This window comes from Cebus imitator, unplaced genomic scaffold (genome assembly GCF_001604975.1).
Source record: "Cebus imitator isolate Cc_AM_T3 unplaced genomic scaffold, Cebus_imitator-1.0 Scaffold331, whole genome shotgun sequence".
Classification (NCBI taxonomy): Eukaryota; Metazoa; Chordata; class Mammalia; order Primates; family Cebidae; genus Cebus; species Cebus imitator.
Window position 1 is genome coordinate 617,415 of NW_016107646.1, and position 19,068 is coordinate 636,482.

Below are 19,068 nucleotides of genomic sequence, written 5' to 3' on the forward strand. Positions count from 1 at the left end.
CGCACCGTACACATCTTCCCATCTGACAGAGGACCCATTTTAATGAACGCGGTACACACAGACACTGGAAAGTCCTGTTGTCTTCAGCCTACACACACACACGCAGCGCCCTGCAGTTCCACGCAGCCCGCACATCACACCGGCCTGGACACACACGGTGCCCACACTGAGCTCCCGACCAGAACTCAGCGACTCCCGCCCCCGCCGTGCGGCCTGCGCTCCCGCCCCCCGCGTACTAAGCAGAGCTCCACCTCGGGCTTCCCGGCCCCCTCTTTTCCCCTCCAGCTCCTGTTCCCCAACAACCCCACCCCCGGGCTTCGGTAAACTTTTCTTCAGGTCCCTAAAAGGGGAAACCTGGAGTTCCTCCGGTCCCGCCCTGTCCCCGGACACGCGCAAGCAGCCCTTTATTTCCCAGCCCTGCTCCCGCCAGACCCAGCGGGGAAAGGTCACCGTAGGCAGCCCCCTGCCTGCGCCCTGGGGGTGGTGATAATAACAGCTGTCACCGAGGGATGGGCGGGGGGTAGAGAGAGGTGTCGGCCCCGCGCCGAGCCGGGGGCGCAAGGTGGTCGCGGTGACGCGCCAGGGAAGCGTAGAGAAGCAGCGGCTGCAGCGGCTGAGTCTTCCAAGCCCAGGGCGGCGGCCGTGGCGCGCGGAGCTGTCCGTTCAGCACCACTGCGCGGTGCCCAGCGCAGGGCCGGTGCCAGGGCACACCCGCTCTGCTCCCGCCCCGGCTCCCCAGGAGCCTGCAGCACGGTCTCTGACCTCTCTCGGCGGGTGAGGGGCGCGCGGATCCAGAGAGGGGGCTCCGTGAGCGGCGGGACCACGCGGCCACCTGTGAGCCTTCTGCAGCTGCAGGCGGCGGCGGCGGCGGCGGCGTGCCCTGCCCGAGACAGGAGTAGACGCTCGGCGGCCCCCGCCCGCCAGCCCGCCAGGCGCACACAGGGGCGCACACACTCGCACCCGCGCACGCACCGCCAGCAGGCAGCAGCACGCCGCGATGCTAGCCCGTGGGTCGGGGAAGTTTCCCGCCGGCCTCGGCCGCGGGCTCCCGTGCTCCCAGGTAAGCGCTTCCAGAACGTGCAGGGTGAGCCCGGGCTACCTGGCCGGGTGAGGCGCAGCGCACGCAGCCCCGGGGCACAGCGCCAGGCGGGCGGGGAGACCCGGGCCGGGGACGCGGGGGCTGCAGGCATGGGAGCTGGGCTCAGCGGAAGCCGGGACGACCCCCATTCTCCCGGCCCGGATTTCCAGACTCAGTATCTCCCCCGCCCCCTCCCCAAAGCCAAGCACCCCCAGTGTTGGCCCGGCCCTGCCCGTGCGTATCTCAGCTCAGGTCCCGCCTGTTTGCGGCGATCGGGCGGGGGCGTCTCCCGAGCCTGCCCATGGACAAGGTCAGCATGCAGCCCCTGGGCGCTCAGAGCTGTGGAGACGCGACCCCGCACGCGCAAAGCGCCCACTGAGACCCCGGGGTGGAGCCGTGCTAATAGAAACATACCCACCCCAAGCCTTTCCTGGGAGGGGGCCAGACCTCAAACTCTTGCCCCAGCCTGGTGCCCTTCAGCACCCAAGACCCACCTAAGAGGCCTGGGCCTGCCAGAAATTGGTGGGGAGAGGGGGCGCTGGGCCAGGGCGCACGGCGCTCTCGCCGACGCTGTTCCCTCCGCTTCCAGGTGTAGCGCCCCCGCGCGGCGCAGGCGGCCGGCGCCTCCAGCATGACCGGCCAGAGCCTGTGGGACGTGTCTGAGGCCAACGTCGAGGACGGAGAGATCCGCATCAACGTGGGCGGCTTCAAGAGGAGGCTGCGCTCGCACACACTGCTGCGCTTCCCCGAGACGCGCCTGGGCCGCCTGCTGCTCTGCCACTCGCGCGAGGCCATTCTGGAGCTCTGCGATGACTACGATGACGTCCAGAGGGAGTTCTACTTCGACCGCAACCCAGAGCTCTTCCCGTACGTGCTCCATTTCTATCACACCGGCAAGCTTCACGTCATGGCCGAGCTATGCGTCTTCTCCTTCAGCCAGGAGATCGAGTACTGGGGCATCAACGAGTTCTTCATTGACTCTTGCTGCAGCTACAGCTACCATGGCCGCAAAGTGGAGCCCGAGCAGGAGAAGTGGGACGAGCAGAGTGACCAGGAGAGCACCACCTCTTCCTTCGATGAGATCCTTGCCTTCTACAATGATGCCTCCAAGTTCGATGGGCAGCCTCTCGGCAACTTCCGCAGGCAACTGTGGCTGGCGCTGGACAACCCGGGCTACTCAGTGCTGAGCAGGGTCTTCAGCATCCTGTCCATCCTGGTGGTGATGGGGTCCATCATCACCATGTGCCTCAATAGCTTGCCCGACTTCCAAATCCCTGACAGCCAGGGCAACCCTGGCGAAGACCCTAGGTTCGAAATCGTGGAGCACTTTGGCATTGCTTGGTTCACGTTTGAGCTGATGGCCAGGTTCGCTGTGGCCCCTGATTTCCTCAAGTTCTTCAGGAATGCCCTAAACCTTATTGACCTCATGTCCATTGTCCCCTTTTACATCACTCTGGTGGTGAACCTGGTGGTGGAGAGCACACCTACCTTAGCCAACTTGGGCAGGGTCGCCCAGGTCCTGAGACTGATGCGGATCTTCCGCATCTTAAAGCTGGCCAGGCACTCCACCGGCCTACGCTCCCTGGGTGCCACTTTGAAATACAGCTACAAAGAAGTAGGACTGCTCTTGCTCTACCTCTCTGTGGGGATTTCCATCTTCTCCGTGGTGGCCTACACCATTGAAAAGGAGGAGAACGAGGGCCTGGCCACCATCCCTGCCTGCTGGTGGTGGGCTACTGTCAGTATGACCACAGTGGGGTATGGTGATGTGGTCCCCGGGACCACGGCAGGGAAGCTGACTGCCTCTGCCTGCATCTTGGCAGGCATCCTCGTGGTGGTCCTGCCCATCACCTTGATCTTCAATAAGTTCTCCCACTTTTACCGGCGCCAAAAGCAACTCGAGAGTGCCATGCGCAGCTGTGACTTTGGAGATGGAATGAAGGAGGTCCCTTCGGTCAATTTAAGGGACTATTATGCCCATAAAGTTAAATCCCTCATGGCAAGCCTGACGAACATGAGCGGGAGCTCACCAAGTGAACTCAGTTTAAATGATTCCCTACATTAGCCAGGGGGACTTGTCACCCTCCACCCCACATTGCTGAGCTGCCTCTTGTGCCTCTGGCACAGCCCAGGCACCTTATGGTTATGGTGTAAGGAGTATGCCCAGCCCCAGAGGGGAGAGATGCATGGGATATGCACCCAGATTTCTTTTACAGTATTTAGAATCATTTTTAGAGGGTGGTGTGTCTGACACCATGCCTTTGCACCTTTCCATGAAATGACACTCACTGGTCTTTGCATTGTGGGCATAAAATGTTCACCTTTTTGCCAGATGAGTATACCCAGAATGCTAATTTTTCTGTTCATCGTGTACACTATTCTAGTGCTTGTGGCCCAGTACTGTCTGTGAGTTGTTGTGATCCTGTTTCTGAGGTTGTTGTTGTGAGTTCTGTACAGAAAGCCCCCACAAGTCTGTCCAGTGGAAATGCATCTATGAGATCAGCAAGGATATCATGAGATTTTGCTCACGGTCACGTGAAAACAAAATCTCAGCCCTTTATCCATTGCTTTCATTTAGTTTTAATCCCAAAACAAAGAGAATGCAAAGTTAAGCACACTTGACCAATGCAAGTCTGTAAGTTGTTTTTATAAATGATCTGTAGTTCTGTGGCTTGCATGGGTTCACCCATCATCTTTGAAACAATGTACACTGATGTTCATCTCATAAATGTCGCTCCTTAGAGAATGTTACTTAGTTAGACATGTAGTGAAGATGGAAATTTTTCCCCAAGAACAGATACGTTAAGGAGATGGACTTCAGCTAAACAGTCCAAACCCCAGTGTGGTTAAGGCCCAGTCAGTGCAGGCTGAGCCCGGTGGATGGTCAAGCCTCCGTGTTTCCTAGGGTGACTGCAGAGACATGTATTTCTGGTTGAGGTTGTTGAACTAGGCCATTTGACCACACTTTGCTGTGTCTAATATATTAGCATGTTTTTGAAATATTTATTTTTTAAGATGTTTAGGAGTAAGGTCGTGTTGTCTTCCTCAACTAAAAAGAAGTTCACTGTTGTATCGTCTCCCTGAGGTGAACATGGTTGGGTTGCTAGCAAGGACAGTAGCTTAAATACTTTTGTTGCCTGCTCTGAAAGCTCGTCAAATGAGAGCCCTTTTATTTCCAAGCAGAATTTACTCAGATCATTTTGCTTCTAGGATATACAGTATGTTGTGGGTGATGCTGTGATTTCCCTGGAGTTCCTGCCATGGCATGGAAACCTAGTGGTATGGAAGCATGTACTCAAAATACAGATGTGCATGAAGGCGGTGTGGCTTACCCAGGATGGAAAATGCTGCAGTTCTTATGTGCATTCCAACTGCCTTTTGTTGGGAGAGAGTGGGTAGAGACCAGGAGAAAGGAAAGAGTTGTAAAACAAAACACTGCTACTTCATAAAATATCATAAAAAATTGTAAACTTGAAAAGCTTTATTCTGTGTTATTCAAAAGATTTTTGAGCTTCTAAACTTGTATTGAAGGGAGATGACTGTTTCCTCCTCCAAAATGCTCCGGCCCCTCTTGTTTGGTTAACCAGCACATAACATCGTGATGGGGAACCTGTGTTCCTCTGTAATATAATTCTCCATCATCTTCAAGGTAATCCGATGGTTTTCCAGGTTGCTTTCATTGTTGCTTTCATCTTTGAGAAGGCAGTGGAACCCAGGGATCTGAGCATGGAGCTATCCAGGCTTTTCATCCAAAGGTTGGGCCTCTGCTTAACAGATCTTTTTGTGTTTCAGTTGATTGAAGATGATACATACTTCATGGAGGTGTGGCAAGGATCTTCTCAGAAGGCTTTGTGTACTTGTAGTTGCCATGGCTACTACAGTGTGAGTGATTTATTGAATGAATTCACTGGCCACTTACACCCTGGAGCCACCAGTTCAAATCTTTCCATCAGACTGGAGGCTCGTGGGAGGGTGAGGGGTGGCTGTCTTCTAATGTCTACATCTGTGTCTCTGAAGCTTCCGGAAAAAAGAGACGTCTTAGAGGCAACGGGGCACTGAATCAGAGGAGCAGGGTTATTTTTCAGAATTTGCACATGGAACACTTAGCTTTGGCTGATACTTCCAGCCCTGGAAGGCATAACATTTACAGAACCATCCCCAGCTGCACTGAAGGCAGGTGGTGGTACAGACTTGTGAGGACCGTTCAGCTTGCCAAGGCTGGTGGTATTGGGTCACTGAGCCTGGTATCCATGGTTGCTGACCAGGAAGCTTGTGCATAGTGGAAACAAGGAAGGAGGCAGAGTAACTCAGTCTAACTAAAGAGTAGCTAAAGAGGTACCCTAGTGGTTACCCTTTGCAGATGTGAAAGCTGGAAAACTTGACTTTTCTTTTTGGTAATGACTTGCATTTATCTGGTGCCTTTCATTGGAGGAATCCCAAAGTGCTTTAGAGACTATCTTTTTAATATCTCTTGCACACACACACACACACACATATATATATATATATATATATCCTTGTATAAAATATTATCTTGCCCACCTGGACCTTTAGTCACTTCTGAGCATGAGGATGTCCCATTAGTGCTGAGCTTTTCAAGTGGTGGTTTCAGACAAGTGGGAGAGAGAACAACCGGGCTGGCTTGAAGCCTGGAGCTAATTCCCACCAGGGATGTAGGCTGGTGACCCGGGAGAAATAATCTTCCTTTCCCCTAAAGTCCCACCAAGGTGTGAAGTTTACAAGTGATCTCCATTGGGTCTTTGATTGGCCTTGCTAAATAACATCTAACCAGCACTTTCTTTTAGTCCCTGAAGCTAAGGAGGGAGGGTCAGGTTAATTTTCTGCATTGCTTTTGGAGCAAAGGCTAAAAGTATGCAGTGACATCGTTGGCAACCAGGCTGTCAGACTGACCTGTACACCTCCTTTAGGGGGACAGAGTAGAAACTGGAGATGACTTGTTTCTAGCTGTGAGCTTGAGAGAAGTGTCACTCCGAACATTTGAAGGTTGTTGCTTTCAATGCCATTGGGACAAATACATGGGCCAGGCTTTAATATCTGTGATGTGCATTTTGGAAGTGCTGGGTTGGGAAGTGGCTCATGTCTGTTGCACAAATGCATATGGGTTATAGGTTTGTATTTTCTGCCAAACCCCCACATTTCTTGGGTTTGCAAGTGAGGAAGGGCATGTTGTAATGCCGAGCTGATTTGTAGCTCATAAGGTAGTAATTGGTATTTAACATCTGGATTTATTATTTCGACTTGTCTTAGCACTCAAATAATTGAACTACCTGCTAATTCTTGCCTCATTTCAAAGGAAATAAGTTGTTATGCACTTCGGGATAGTGGTGACCTGTACAGGCTGTGTGTTAGCTGCTTGAAGGCTTAACTGGTATTTCTTGTATGTCTTAACAGCATGACTTGTTACAGAGTTGTGATTTTTAAAATTGAGAACACCATATTTGAGATGTCAGTTTTAACATTCATTAACACACTACTGTGCAAGCATTGATGCAGCTGCTCTGAACCATGATGTCTGACTGCTGCACTCTCATCTCCGTGCCTTGATTTGGGAATGGGCAGTAACCTAATGCACTCAGGATTCCAGCCTCAAAAAGTGTGCAGATTAAATAGACAAAAATGATTTGTACCTCTTACTATAAAGAGCACACAAGGAGGGCATTCAAAGTTGGGGTCCGGATTTCCTTGAGAAGGCTGTTTTTGTTTTTGTTTTTAGCAATTTTGGGGAAGGAGAAGCTGTTGTTTATTCTTTGTAAAGGTGGGGTCCTGGTTTTCCAGGATCTCGAACCACTAGCCTCCTTCGTAGAAGGTATGGTCATGTATTCTTGGAAACCTTGTGAAACAGACGCCCCTGCGGGATTTTCTTCCCACACCCTTTCCTGCTCAGCACCTCTGTCAGCCTACCCTGCCAGCCCCTCCCTGTCCTGAAGTGCCACTCTCCCTGCCGCCAAAGTAGCTCTCTAATAGTAACTTGGGTTCTGGGTAACCCTGAGTGTCCTGTCTGGTTGGGCATGAATACTGCTGGGGGATACATGGAGACACTTCTTAGCACTGCTTAACCTAGACTGAGAGTATGAGCCAGCCCAAAAGCCATAGTGAATCAGTAGGAAGGCCAGTTGGTAACTTGGTTCTGCTGGGTTTTGCCTTCAGCTCAGTGATTGCAGACACATCGCGTGGCCTCTCTGATCCTCAGTTTCCACTGCTGCAAAATGAGAAGGTTGGATTAGATAATCCTTAAATCCCTACCCACTTCTTCACCTCCATAGAAAAACAGAATTTCTGCATGTCTTGCAATGTCATTCTAGCCGTGAGCCGATCCCTATATCCCTAATTTATTTTTAAGAAGAGCAGAGAGGTTGCTTACAAACAACCTTCTATTTGGTTTCATTTCCTCTTCAGCAGTCAGCCACGACAGACGACAGTTGCAGGGACAACGCAATCAGGGAAATGCTTGGGCTAGTGTCTGATCCAAGTGAATCAGGTTTTAAAATCATCAGCGAGCGTCTCCTTGGGCTTTCTACTATTGCCACCTGTTTCCACTGAATCCAGATTCCTGCTACTAAGAATCATTAGACAGAGGAAAATCACCAAGATCCCACCTGACTTCAGGGCCAACTCTTTGCTCATTTTGGTTTGTTGCCTTGGTGAAGGCTGGGAGATCCCCTGCCTGTTCCCATGAGGTTATTGGGCCTCACGAGGAGCCCTGATGTGTATGGAGCAGATGACTCTCCCATCCAGCACTCAACCCACACTGAGCAGTGGTGGCATCTGCAGGGGGCCTTGTTTGTGTACACGGCAGAAGGGTGTAGAAATCTGTGCTAACCTTGCCCCACACTCGTTGAGGCCGAGGAAGGACGCATAGCACTGCTCTCCAACCTCGCCACAGAATTTGCATCCCATCAGGTGGTGTGTAGCTCAGCTCCTCCCCTTTACCCACCATCCCTGCAGCAAGGGATATATATATATATAAATGGATGTTTAGGGGTGTTTTAGGGCCAGGATGCCTTACATCTTAAAAGGAAAAACAAACACCTCCTCTTGAGGGAAGAACTTATATGCTGCAAGTACACGGTTATCATCTCTTTAGGAGAATGTTTAACTCACGTTTCCACCCGAGGACCTTACATGGGTGTTCTATCTGGTTGACGCTGCAGGTCTGAAACTCTGCAACATTTTCCTCCTTCTGGGACCTCACTTGTCAATAGCACCATCCTTCTGGATAAATTCTCCCAAGCAAATGACTGCGTCTGCAGCTGGCAGCTGATGCATTCAGAAGAAGAGACGCAGACAAGGCCTTAGAGACCGGGAGGAGAAAGAGAGGGAGGGGAAAGAGATACAAGACGGGGAGAAGAGGGCAGGCGTGCCTTGGAGTTGTGTAAGGTCCTGCGGAAGGAAGCAGAAAACAGAGGGAAAGATAGAGAGAGAGAAAAAAGAGGGAGCAGGAGAGAGTGAATAAAGGAAAAGGCAGAGAGGAAAGAAGGGACAAGAGCAGAGTATAAAGAGAGGCAATGTCTAGTGACATTATTTTAGGCCTTCCACTGAGTTTATTTCCAGTCAGCATCAGTGCTCCTAGCCCAGTAGGGCCTCCTGGAGGGAACCGTCACTGGGGCTGCTCCCACTGAGCTCCACCTGGACTGGTCCCCCATCCCCACTCGCCAGAGGGCTCCATAATCTGGTAGGATAGAGAACTCAGGAGCCCACTGGAAGCATCTTGGGATGAAGAGGGCAGTGAGGATACAAGGAAAGAAGGAATAAATGTTTCCTCTGTGAAGACAGGACTTCTGGGCTACAAAGAGAAAGAGGACTCCAGGAGCCAGCCAGACAGGGCGTGGTGCTGGGAGTCTGGGCTGGACAGGCGGAAGAAACCTCTTCCTCCAGGAGCAGGGACCTGCAAAAGGAGGCCAAAGGCCCAGCATGTGTGCAGAACGTCGAAGTCAGTGTGTCTAGAGAGAAGCAAAGTGCAGATGCGGGCAGAGCTGAGCCCTCTGAAGAGCCTCAACTTCATTCTCTTGTCACATTCTTTTGTCATTTTCTGACCAGATGAATGTTGTTAGAATGTGACTCTAGCAGCAGTTTGGAAGTGTGAGAGTGGACAGGTGGCTGACTTGAGGTCACAGTCACAGTATAGACCAGATACAAAGGGAGCAGGGTGGGAGGAGGGGCAGCGCAGGACTCCGTCGGTGACTGGATGTGGGGTGAGTGAGAGGGAGGGGAGGATGGCTTCTGGGTTTCTGGCTGGGTTGGTGGCTGGGTGGATGGTGATGTCACCTGGAGAGACAGGGAATACTCAGAGCCCTATTTCCCGAGTGCCTGGGACACACAGAGAGAGTGTGTGGTGGGCAGAGGGAGGCCTGGGGTTGGAGTCCTCAGCTTAGAGATGGAAGTGGAGACCATGGAGAGGCCAGGTGGCATCCCCGAGGGAGACTGGCATGGGAAGCAGCCCTTGGGGATGAGTGAGGCCATGGCCTTGCTTTTCTCAGCTGACTCCTTATCAGCCAACAAATTTCTCTCCTTTCCCCTGAGAAATCCTGGGGGTGACCTCTGCTGGTGACCTCAGCTTTCCTCTCTAGCCACTTCTTTACATTTTCTCTGTGACTGGCCTCTGTTCCCACCGCCCTTTTGAAACTGTCTTGATGGTCACCAGTGCCCTCCTAATAGCCAAATTCAGTGGCCTGTCCTCCACTCTTGAGCTCTCCCGAATTCTTTGGCCACACAGATCAGCCTCTAAGTTCCGTGCACTCCCTCCTTCGTGATTTTAGGACCCTGTGTGCTGCGGGATCTGACCAACCTCCCATCACCCCATGGTTCTTCCTCCTCCTCCGACCCCTCCCTCTTCCGTGTCCCCCACAGTTCTGTCCACAGCTGCACTGTCCCTGGGAGCCTGCTACACCCTTTATCTAACTGCAGCCTCAACCCACATGCAAAGGATCCCCGTGTCTCCTGCCCGATGCCCTCACTCCCGAGCCCCACACCCGCGTCACCCCTGTGCATTCACACTCACCCTCCAAAATGGAACTTCCCACCTTCACTCCAAACTTGCTGTTCCTCCTGACTCTTCCTCATTTCTCTCAATGGAACTGCAGTGCTCCCGGCGCCTCAGGTTGAAATTTCGGTCATGTTTGAATCCTCCCAATTTATGTACCCCTTTACTCACCATAGTGATTATTTACTGGTAGCTGAGTAATTGCCAAGTACCATGTTAGATGGAAGAGAAATAAATCCAAAGGGCATTGTGCACTGTCATAAGCAGTGCAGACTTGAGAGACACTTTACTGTGCAGCAGAATCCTCCAGGGAGCTCTTCACAATGTAGATTTCTGGGCATCATCCCATCTACAAATTCAGCCTCTTGAGGTGAAATGAAGAATCTGCAGTTAAAGGCTCCTAGGTGACTTGGGTGCAGGTGGCTTTCAGACCACTCACAGGGAAACACTACTTCAGGGATGCCCCTTGCAGCCCGCTCCATCTCCTCGCCTGCACCCACCCCACCACGTGTCACCCACACTTTCCTTGGTATCATGCACATAGATCCCCTTGTACCCATTCTAAGGCTCTCACCCCACTTCGCCCGTGTTAACTTGTGTTCATTCCCAGCAGACTCAAGCCCGGGCTGTCCCCCAACAACCCATCCTTTTCTGCAATCCCTCCACCCCCCTCACACGCACAGCATGCTCATCTTTCTCCTTCCAGTGTCTTAGGCCTACTGGTGACTTCTCGACCACCATTGGTGCTTCTGTTGAATACAACCGCAGATGCCAAGGGCCACAGCTGGTGAGGCGGAAAACACAGAAGAGGGCCCATTTAGGAAGGAGATGCTTTTCAACAGGCAGCCAAACACAGGCAGAAGAGACATTAGAGCTTTGTAACAAGGGACACACCGAGTTGGCAGCACAAAGGGCCTGGGGCTCTGAAGGTTGGGGGACCAGGCTCATCATCCATCCAGGGATGACCGAGCCTGTGCTCAAGGCTATTAGCCTCCCACAGCAGCCGGCACATCTGCCCGGCAGTCCCCGGGCACCCAGGAACGCAGCCTACACGGTACAAGTGGGCGGACTGGGGGTATGTGGCAGGAACAGAATTGGGGTTCTTGGGGAGGTTTTTTCCACTTAAAACTCTTTTTGTTGCCTACGTCTCCAGACATTTAAAGACTTCTGAGCTATTTTCAGACCTACTATGAAAAGAACTGAGGTGCTAGCAGTCAGACACCCATCGAACTGTTTCCTAAGAGGAGAACTGGCATGACTCACTTTTGATCTGTCAGCTTCGTATCGATTTTTCTGGCAAACTTCGTAGGTCTGCCCCGGGGCTGACTCCACTGGGGGCGGCTGAATGGTAACCTGCTGTGCCAAGGGTCAGTCATTACAAAGGCCACCATCCCAGGATGGGATTCTGGATTTCTCTTTGTGGGAAATGTGGGAGGAGAGGAAGGAAACCACAGTGCACAAAACCAAGGGTGTCCCTGGGCTTCCCCACGGCCTGCTGGAGAGGAGCCAGGCCGCTCCCTTCATGCCTCTCCTGGGCTGGAGACCGAGGGCTGCTTTTGGAAAGCGGGGCTGGTGGGAGCTGACAGAGGCCCAGAGACAAACCCACTCTGGCCTTTCCTCTACACTGGGATCTGGGGAGCCAGCGATTTGAAACTCAGAGGGAGGATGGTGAGGTTTTATGCACAGTTTAAATATATTGCTATGTAATTTTCCAATTTTAAAACATGAGATCACTGATTATTCAGTAGCTTCCCCATTTTTTACAAAGCCCGCCTGTGTGTGTTTGCGTGTGTGTTTAAAGCCTTTTCAGTCAAACTGAGATATCCTCCCGACCTTCCCGTTGTACTTGAGCCCCCGTGAGAATGTGTAGATGCGTGTCAGAGCTTTAGCGCTCCCGAGGCTGAGGACTCACTCGTGCTGATATTTCAGGGAAGAGCTCGATGCCTGGAAACTGCAGTGTGCAGATGTTACATATTCTGAGACTGGAGTGCTGGCCTCAGCAAGCAATGCTGGGAGAGGAGCCGGGAGTGGAACCTCATCAACCAGGAGCCCTTGTTTCGCTGAGGGCAAAGCCATCTGCCACACCCTGTGCTGGCTGCCCTGGCCCTCAGCGTCACCCCCATACTTTCCTGTGGGCCTTTGGGTGCCCTCAGGTGAAATGGCCCCTCAGACAGCCCCTCAGGAGCAGGTCTGACATGTCACTGAGAGATGCATATGTGTGTGTGCGCCTGTGTGCCTGTGTGCCTGTGTGTGTCTATGTGTGTATACATGGGCCTCTGTGCCTGTGAGTGTGTGTGTGTGTGTCCATTGTGTCTGTGTGCCTGGATGTTTGTCTGTGTGTTTCTGTGTGGCCATATGCATGCCTATGAACCTTGTATCTGTGTGTGCATGTGTGTGTCTGCGTGTGAATCTCTGTGTGTGTCCATGTGTCTGAGTGTATGCATGTGTGTGTGTCTGTGAACGTGGGGGTGGAGTGGAAGGGGACAGCCTTACCCCTAGGGAGAAGGGGGGGGAAACAGCTGCTCTCCAGGGCTCCTGGTAGACATCACTTCCACAGGGAGGCTTTCTCTGCACTCCTTCCAATTTAAATTCTGCTTTCTGCCAGCCAATGTCTCTCTCTGGTGTTGTCTCACTGCATCCAATGCTTTCCCTTCTTAGCTGTTGTTGTAATTTGTCATTTTTATTTACTAGGTGATGTCTGTCACCCCCACTCGTCTAGGAGCACATGGATACAGGAATATTTTATCTCCAGTGCCCAACACGGTGCCTGGCACAGAACAAATGCTGACAAATAATAAATGAAACGAGGGCAGAAGGGCCCTGTCATTGCCCTTCTGGATAAACTGTGGGTCCCTGCGGAGTCAATTTGACCTGCTACATAGCTGCACCAAGGGTCAGGAATTTCAGGACACCAACATCCTTACAAAGCCTCCCAGGCTGGAGACCTGTGACGTGCTGGCTGGGCCATGCTGTCAACCATGAGATTGGAAGAGACAGCTTCCCTGAGAGGCACATTTCTGAATGAGCTCCAGAGCTGAGGAAAGCTTGCTAGATGTTCCCATCAGGTAATGACTAATGCATGAACCAGTTTGCAGGTGAATGATGTCAAAAGGAATCACGATCTAGGCCCCAACCCCTCTGGGGCAGGGTTCAGTGGAAAGCCCCCGCACTATTAGGCATTATAGCAGAGATCACTAAATGCACATACAGTTGGGATGGTAGGTATTACTTTAGACTACTAAGAGAGACTGGATTTAACATTAATTAATGTTTCGTTGCTGATCCTCTAGCAAAAACCCAAACCCCAAACCCAAATCTGAGCCCTTCATTTAAATGTATCCTCTGTGGCCGGCTCAGCACAATGAAGTCTGCATACCGATTCAGCCCTGCAGTTCACTGGCTGGATCTCAAATGAAGCTGGCAGCGCATGGGCTGGTGTGGGAAGAAGAGCTTGCAGTGTGCATTTGTCATCTGCCATGCACTAGCAATGAGATATTGGGCATAACATGGCATCTCTCTAGCCTTCAGGGAAGAAGCGACACCTGAGCTAGGACTTGCAGGGGGAGGAGGGACATCAGAGGGAGGATGTGCACCCTGATTCCTGGGGGCAGGACCAGGAACAGCTGCTGCCAGCATCCAACCTGCTCCAGCGGTCCAGGCTAGCAACAGAAGGATAAAGGAGTTGGCGGGAGGTTGCTCCTGGGCCCTCCTGAGAGGTGCAGAGGGACAAAAGGTTGGGGGCTGGGAGATGGCAGGAATCCAGACCGAGAGTGGCCAGAGGCCTTGAGAGCCCCGGACACAGGCAGGGCCTTTCGGCTCCAGCTCCAACTCCCAGGCTGGCAGTCTTAAGGCAAATTTGTCTCATTTCCATTTTTTAAAATGTATTTTTCTCAATTTTTTTTTTTTTTTTGAACAGAGTCTGGCTCTGTCACCATGCTGGAGTACAGTGGTGAGATCTCAGTTCACAGCAATCTCTGCCTCCCAGGTTCAAGTGATTCTCCTGCCTCAGCCTCCCGAGTAGCTGGCATTACAGGCGCGCATTGCCACACCCAGCTAATTTTTGTATTTTTAGTAGAGAGGAGGTTTCACTATGTTGGCCAGGATGGTCTCGATTTCTTGACCTCGTGATGTGCCCACCTCGGCCAGCCAAAGTGTTGAGATTACTGGTGTGAGCCACCGCAACTGGCCTATTTTTCTAAATTTTAATTGTGATAAAATAGCAGAAAATTGATTAATATTTTAAGTGTCCAGCTTGGTGGCATTAAGTACATTCCCATTATTATGCAACCATCACCACCATCTAACTTCAGAACCCTTTTCATCTTGCAAAATGAAAACTCTGTGCCCATTAAACTATAGTTCCTCATTCCCTGTTCTCCCTGTCCCTGGTTCAGTTTTCTATTCAACTTTATTACACAAGCAGTGTGCGTGTGTGTGCGTGTTTGTGCATGTGCATGCGTGTGCGTGTGTGTGCGTGTGTGTGTGCGTGTGTGTGTGCCATCATCCAGTGGTACAGTGCAAAAAACTTACATAAATCTTCATTAAAATTCTAGGTCAGACATTTACTACTGTGAGACTTGGTTAAGTAACATCATCTTTCTGAACATTTGTCTTCTCAGCTAAAATCTAAGGAGGAGGAGGATGACGTTAATAGCTAACATTCACCAGGCACATGTCCATGCATTTTCTTTCCTCAAAAACCCCATAAAATAGGTGCTAGTATAATTTCCATTGGTAGATGAGGAATTGGAAGCACAGAGATGTACCCCAAGGCCACATTTAACCTCTGCCTTAGAGAGAAGATCACTATGGAGAAAGTCCCAGGCCCAGAGCCCAGGCTCGCAAATGAGGGTTCCTGTTGCCTTTTTCAGGAGTCCTTACCAGGTGCGGTTTCTACAGTCCATGTACGGGGCATCCTTTGTGCAGCAATGAGTCTAGAGTCATTGCGTTTTAGTCCTCACCACAACACTAGAAGGTAGGTGTTTCAAACGTAGTTTTAAACTGTGTTAATTTGCAATTCCACAATAGTTGAATATATGCATCATAACAAATCAAACCTAATAGGGAGAACTCAAAACTCATGTGACCACCACCCTCTAACCTCAGCCTGCCCCAGAGTAACTGCTCTTACTGTATTGATGTACCATATGTCTTCTAGACCTTTCTATGAATTAATAGACACATCTTTATACCTGGAGAATTGAAAAATGCTTTTGCAGCTTGCTCTGTTTTGGAAACCTCTCAATATCACTCAAAGATATTTTTTCATATCAGTTCATAAAAGTCAACCTAATTCTTTTTAATTGTACAGTGTGGTCATATCAAAGTTTATTTAGCCACCTCCCTCTGATGATCCATTAGTGAGGTGGGTAATATCTTCATTTCAGCCTAAGTACCTCATCTAAGACCATCTGACAAGCAAGTGACAGAGCTGGGTTCTAGCCCCCTCATTTCTGGCTCCAAAGCCAACAGCCAGAACCACTACAGTATAAATTAGCACAAACATAGTCTGTTTTCAAGTCGGATGGAAACTCAGTAGTTACTGACTACATTTATTTATTCAATGTTCACTTATTTATTGAGCATCTACTATGTACTATAACCAGTGTTGGAGGATCACCACCTTGAAGTGTCTCCCCTCTTGGCTTCCAGCTCTACCTCATGCCTCCTGGTTTGTCCAACTTGCTAGCCATTCCCTCTTGCTCCACTGTCCCCCAAATGGTATCTTTGTTCCCTTTTTGTTTCCTCGCTTGGCACAGTTCCCCTGGTCCTTCCCATCCCTACCTCTGCCTGATTACTAAGTCTTCATTTCCAGGTCTCCCTCTCTCATCCAGCTCGACTCATGTTTTCAGCTGCCCCGAGGATACCTGCTCCTGGGTATCTCAGCCATCTAAAATTCAACACGTCCAATTCTGGACTCATTCTCGCACCCCTGAAATGCACTCCTATTCCAATAAACTGCATCACTGCCTTGGGGTAGCCCTCGTTGGGTCTACAGGGCTAACTTCGTCCTCTCACTCTCCTTTGTCCCACGAATCCATTTAGTGAACCAGTTCCACTGGCTCAATTTCCTAAACAGTTCTTGGATCTGCCCTCTCTTCTCCCACGCCACTGCCCTGTCATAATTCAAGCCCCCAGCCCCTCGCCCTGAACTGGGACAAAAGCCTTCCACTCTCCAATTCTCCAAGCTCCCAAAGCACCTCATCCATTCCTGTCAGTCATCATCTCAGCGCCCGGAACTTGAAGGTCTGTGTCTGGTCGAGGCACGGGCCACATTCCAATCATCTCAATATTTCTGGAACGTAAGTGTTTAGAGCACAGCTTCCCTGAATGTTTGTTGAAGAAACGTTAGCACCGACGATACTTCCAGAAATGCTAGATAAAACCGCCAAGGTGCTTTATTTCAGGTCCTCACCTTTTACATCGTGGTTTTAGGCAAAGTGTGGGGATAGGCAGGATGTCTGCTCCTGCATCTGCCTGTGTGTGTGTGTTGACTGAACATTTCTTACTATTAAACTCATTCCTCAATGTTGCAGCTTAGGAACATTACAAATAATATCATTTCTGCTATCTCCGTGTGGTGATTGTTGGTCTGTCATTAATACTTGAATTTTGGATAGTACTTGCACATATAAGGTCTAAAAGAAAGAACTAGAACTGGTAGCAAAAATGATACATTATTGCATTAGCTGTGCGGCATGCAAGTATGTTTTTATTTTCTCAACATATCAACTGAGTATTGCTTTGTGTTTTTTTGAGACAGAGTCTCACTGTCACCCAAGCTGGAGTGCAGTGGTGTGATCTCGGCTCACTACAATCTCCACCTCCCAGGTTCAAGTGATTCCCCTGCCTCAGCCTCCCAAGTAGCTAGAACTACAGGTGTGCACCACCATGCCTGACAAATTTTTGTATTTAGTAGAGACGGGGGTTTCACCTTGTTAGCCAAGCTGGTCTCGAACTCCTGACCTCAGCTGATCTGCCCCCCTCAGCCTCCCAAAGTGCTTTTGGGATTACTGGCATAAGCCACCACACCCAGCCGAGTATTGTATTTTAAAGCACGTTTTAGTACTGTGGTTGGGTCCTCATAGTGCAAGAGGCCCTGAGACTATTCTGAAAAACACAGAAATCCCTTAATGTTCACACAGATTTCTGTACTAATGACCACAGAATTATAAAAATAAAAATTAAACTGGCTCTAAGCTAAAGCAAAAAAAATAAAACAACAAAACAAAAAACCCAGACTCTGTTTTTCCATTTTTGTAAAGCAGATGTGATGCACCCGTCTGTTTTATGTGAATTAAACAGTCTACACATGCTTTCTAAAGAACTCCAGAGATGTGACTATTTTCACTTTATAAGAACAAGAAAGAAACTCATGTCTCTCTCTTCAGAAACTGGGGTATATTCTTTCAGGCCTGACAATGTAGTTGGATTCAGGAAATACAGCAGTATTTGTCTCAAATTTTCATTTTCAATTGGATAATTATTTGTTCAAGGCCAAAATAAATGCATCCAAGGGTTCAGGATACTGGCTATTGAGTAACCTAACTCAGGTTTGGGAGATAACAGGTATGATTTTGTGAATGGCAGTTTGTTTCCAATGCATTTCTCTGCCTTTATCTATGTTCATGTGTTTGCTTGTCTTCCCATCCACCCTTCCAGCAGATACCGAATGACAGCGGCAGCACAGTGTTGAGCAAATAGACACAATCTGTGTCCCCTTGGAGGCAAGCAAAGGCATTTAGCAGTTAAAAATGGGGTTTCTGCAGGCCGGGCGCGGTGGCTCAAGCCTGTAATCCCAGCACTTTGGGAGGCCGAGGCGGGTAGATCACAAGGTCAAGAGATCGAGACCATCCTGGTCAACATGGTGAAACCCCGTCTCTACTAAAGCTACAAAAAAAAATTAGCTGGGCATGGTGGTGCGTGCCTGTAATCCCAGCTACTCAGGAGGCTGAGGCAGGAGAATTGCCTGAACCCAGGAGGCGGAGGTTGCGGTTCAGGCTGAGGCAGGAGAATTGCCTGAACCCAGGAGGCGGAGCCGAGATCGCGCCATTGCACTCCAGCCTGGGTAACAAGAGCGAAACTCCGTCTCAAAAAAAAAATAATAATAATAATGGGATTTCTAAGGCTTCTTAACCATAGGCTGAGTGTGGTGGCTCACACCTGTAATCCCAACACTTTGGGAGGCCGAGGTGGGTGGATCACTTGAGGTCAGGAGTTTGAGACCAGCTTGGGCAATATGGTGAAACACTGTTTTACTAAAAACGCAAAAATCAGCTGGGCGTGGTGGCATGCACCTGTAATCCCAGCTACTCGGGTGGCTGAAGCAGGAGAATCGCTTGAACCTGGGAGGTGGAGGTTGCAGTGAGCCGAGATCAGACCACTGCACTCCAGCCTAGGCAACAGAGTGAGACTCTGTCTTTAATAAATAAATAAGATTTCTTAACCATTTGCTTAGATCCAAAGTATAAATCACACTTATTTTACTTATGGTTTCTCCATCCATCTTTCAACAAACATTTATTAAGCATTACTTTGTCAGGGCCTGTGCTAGTGCTACAGAGATGAGGAAAACGTGGGCATGTCCTGGGCCTTGGGCAGCTTACAGTCAGCAGAGAAGACAGAAGAATAAGTAGACGCCATCATACAATACGGAAAGTGCGGTGACCGTGATCTATATCTGGGTATAGAAAGAAGGTATCCCTGAGCTAAGCAGAAAGGATGAGTCAGACTTGGTCACCTCAATATCAGGAGGGTGGGCAGGAGCCAGGCAGATGTAGGTCATTTAAAGGAATGTGAAGAGATGAGGAGAGAGAGGTGGGGCCCTGATCAGAGGGGCTTTAACAACCCTTATCCTGCAGGTGATGGAAATTCATTGCATCCTGGATTCACGTGCTGGCGGATGGCGCAGGGCGAGATCGATTGAGGAGGAGCACGCCCGGAACAGAGCCCAGTTAAGGGGGTGCTGGGTTATTCCAGCAGGAGACGG

General features: G+C 50.2%; 1 protein-coding gene across 1 annotated transcript; it reads left to right on the forward strand.

Annotated features, from left to right (window-relative positions):
* Positions 1 to 749: 749 nt before the first annotated feature.
* On the forward strand, positions 750 to 4,635 carry KCNS2 (potassium voltage-gated channel modifier subfamily S member 2). Its single transcript, XM_017505000.1, has 2 exons — positions 750 to 1,060; positions 1,668 to 4,635. The coding sequence occupies exon 2, from the start codon at positions 1,710 to 1,712 to the stop codon at positions 3,141 to 3,143; it is 1,434 nt and encodes a 477-aa protein (XP_017360489.1). The 5' UTR covers positions 750 to 1,060; positions 1,668 to 1,709; the 3' UTR covers positions 3,144 to 4,635.
* Positions 4,636 to 19,068: the final 14,433 nt, after the last annotated feature.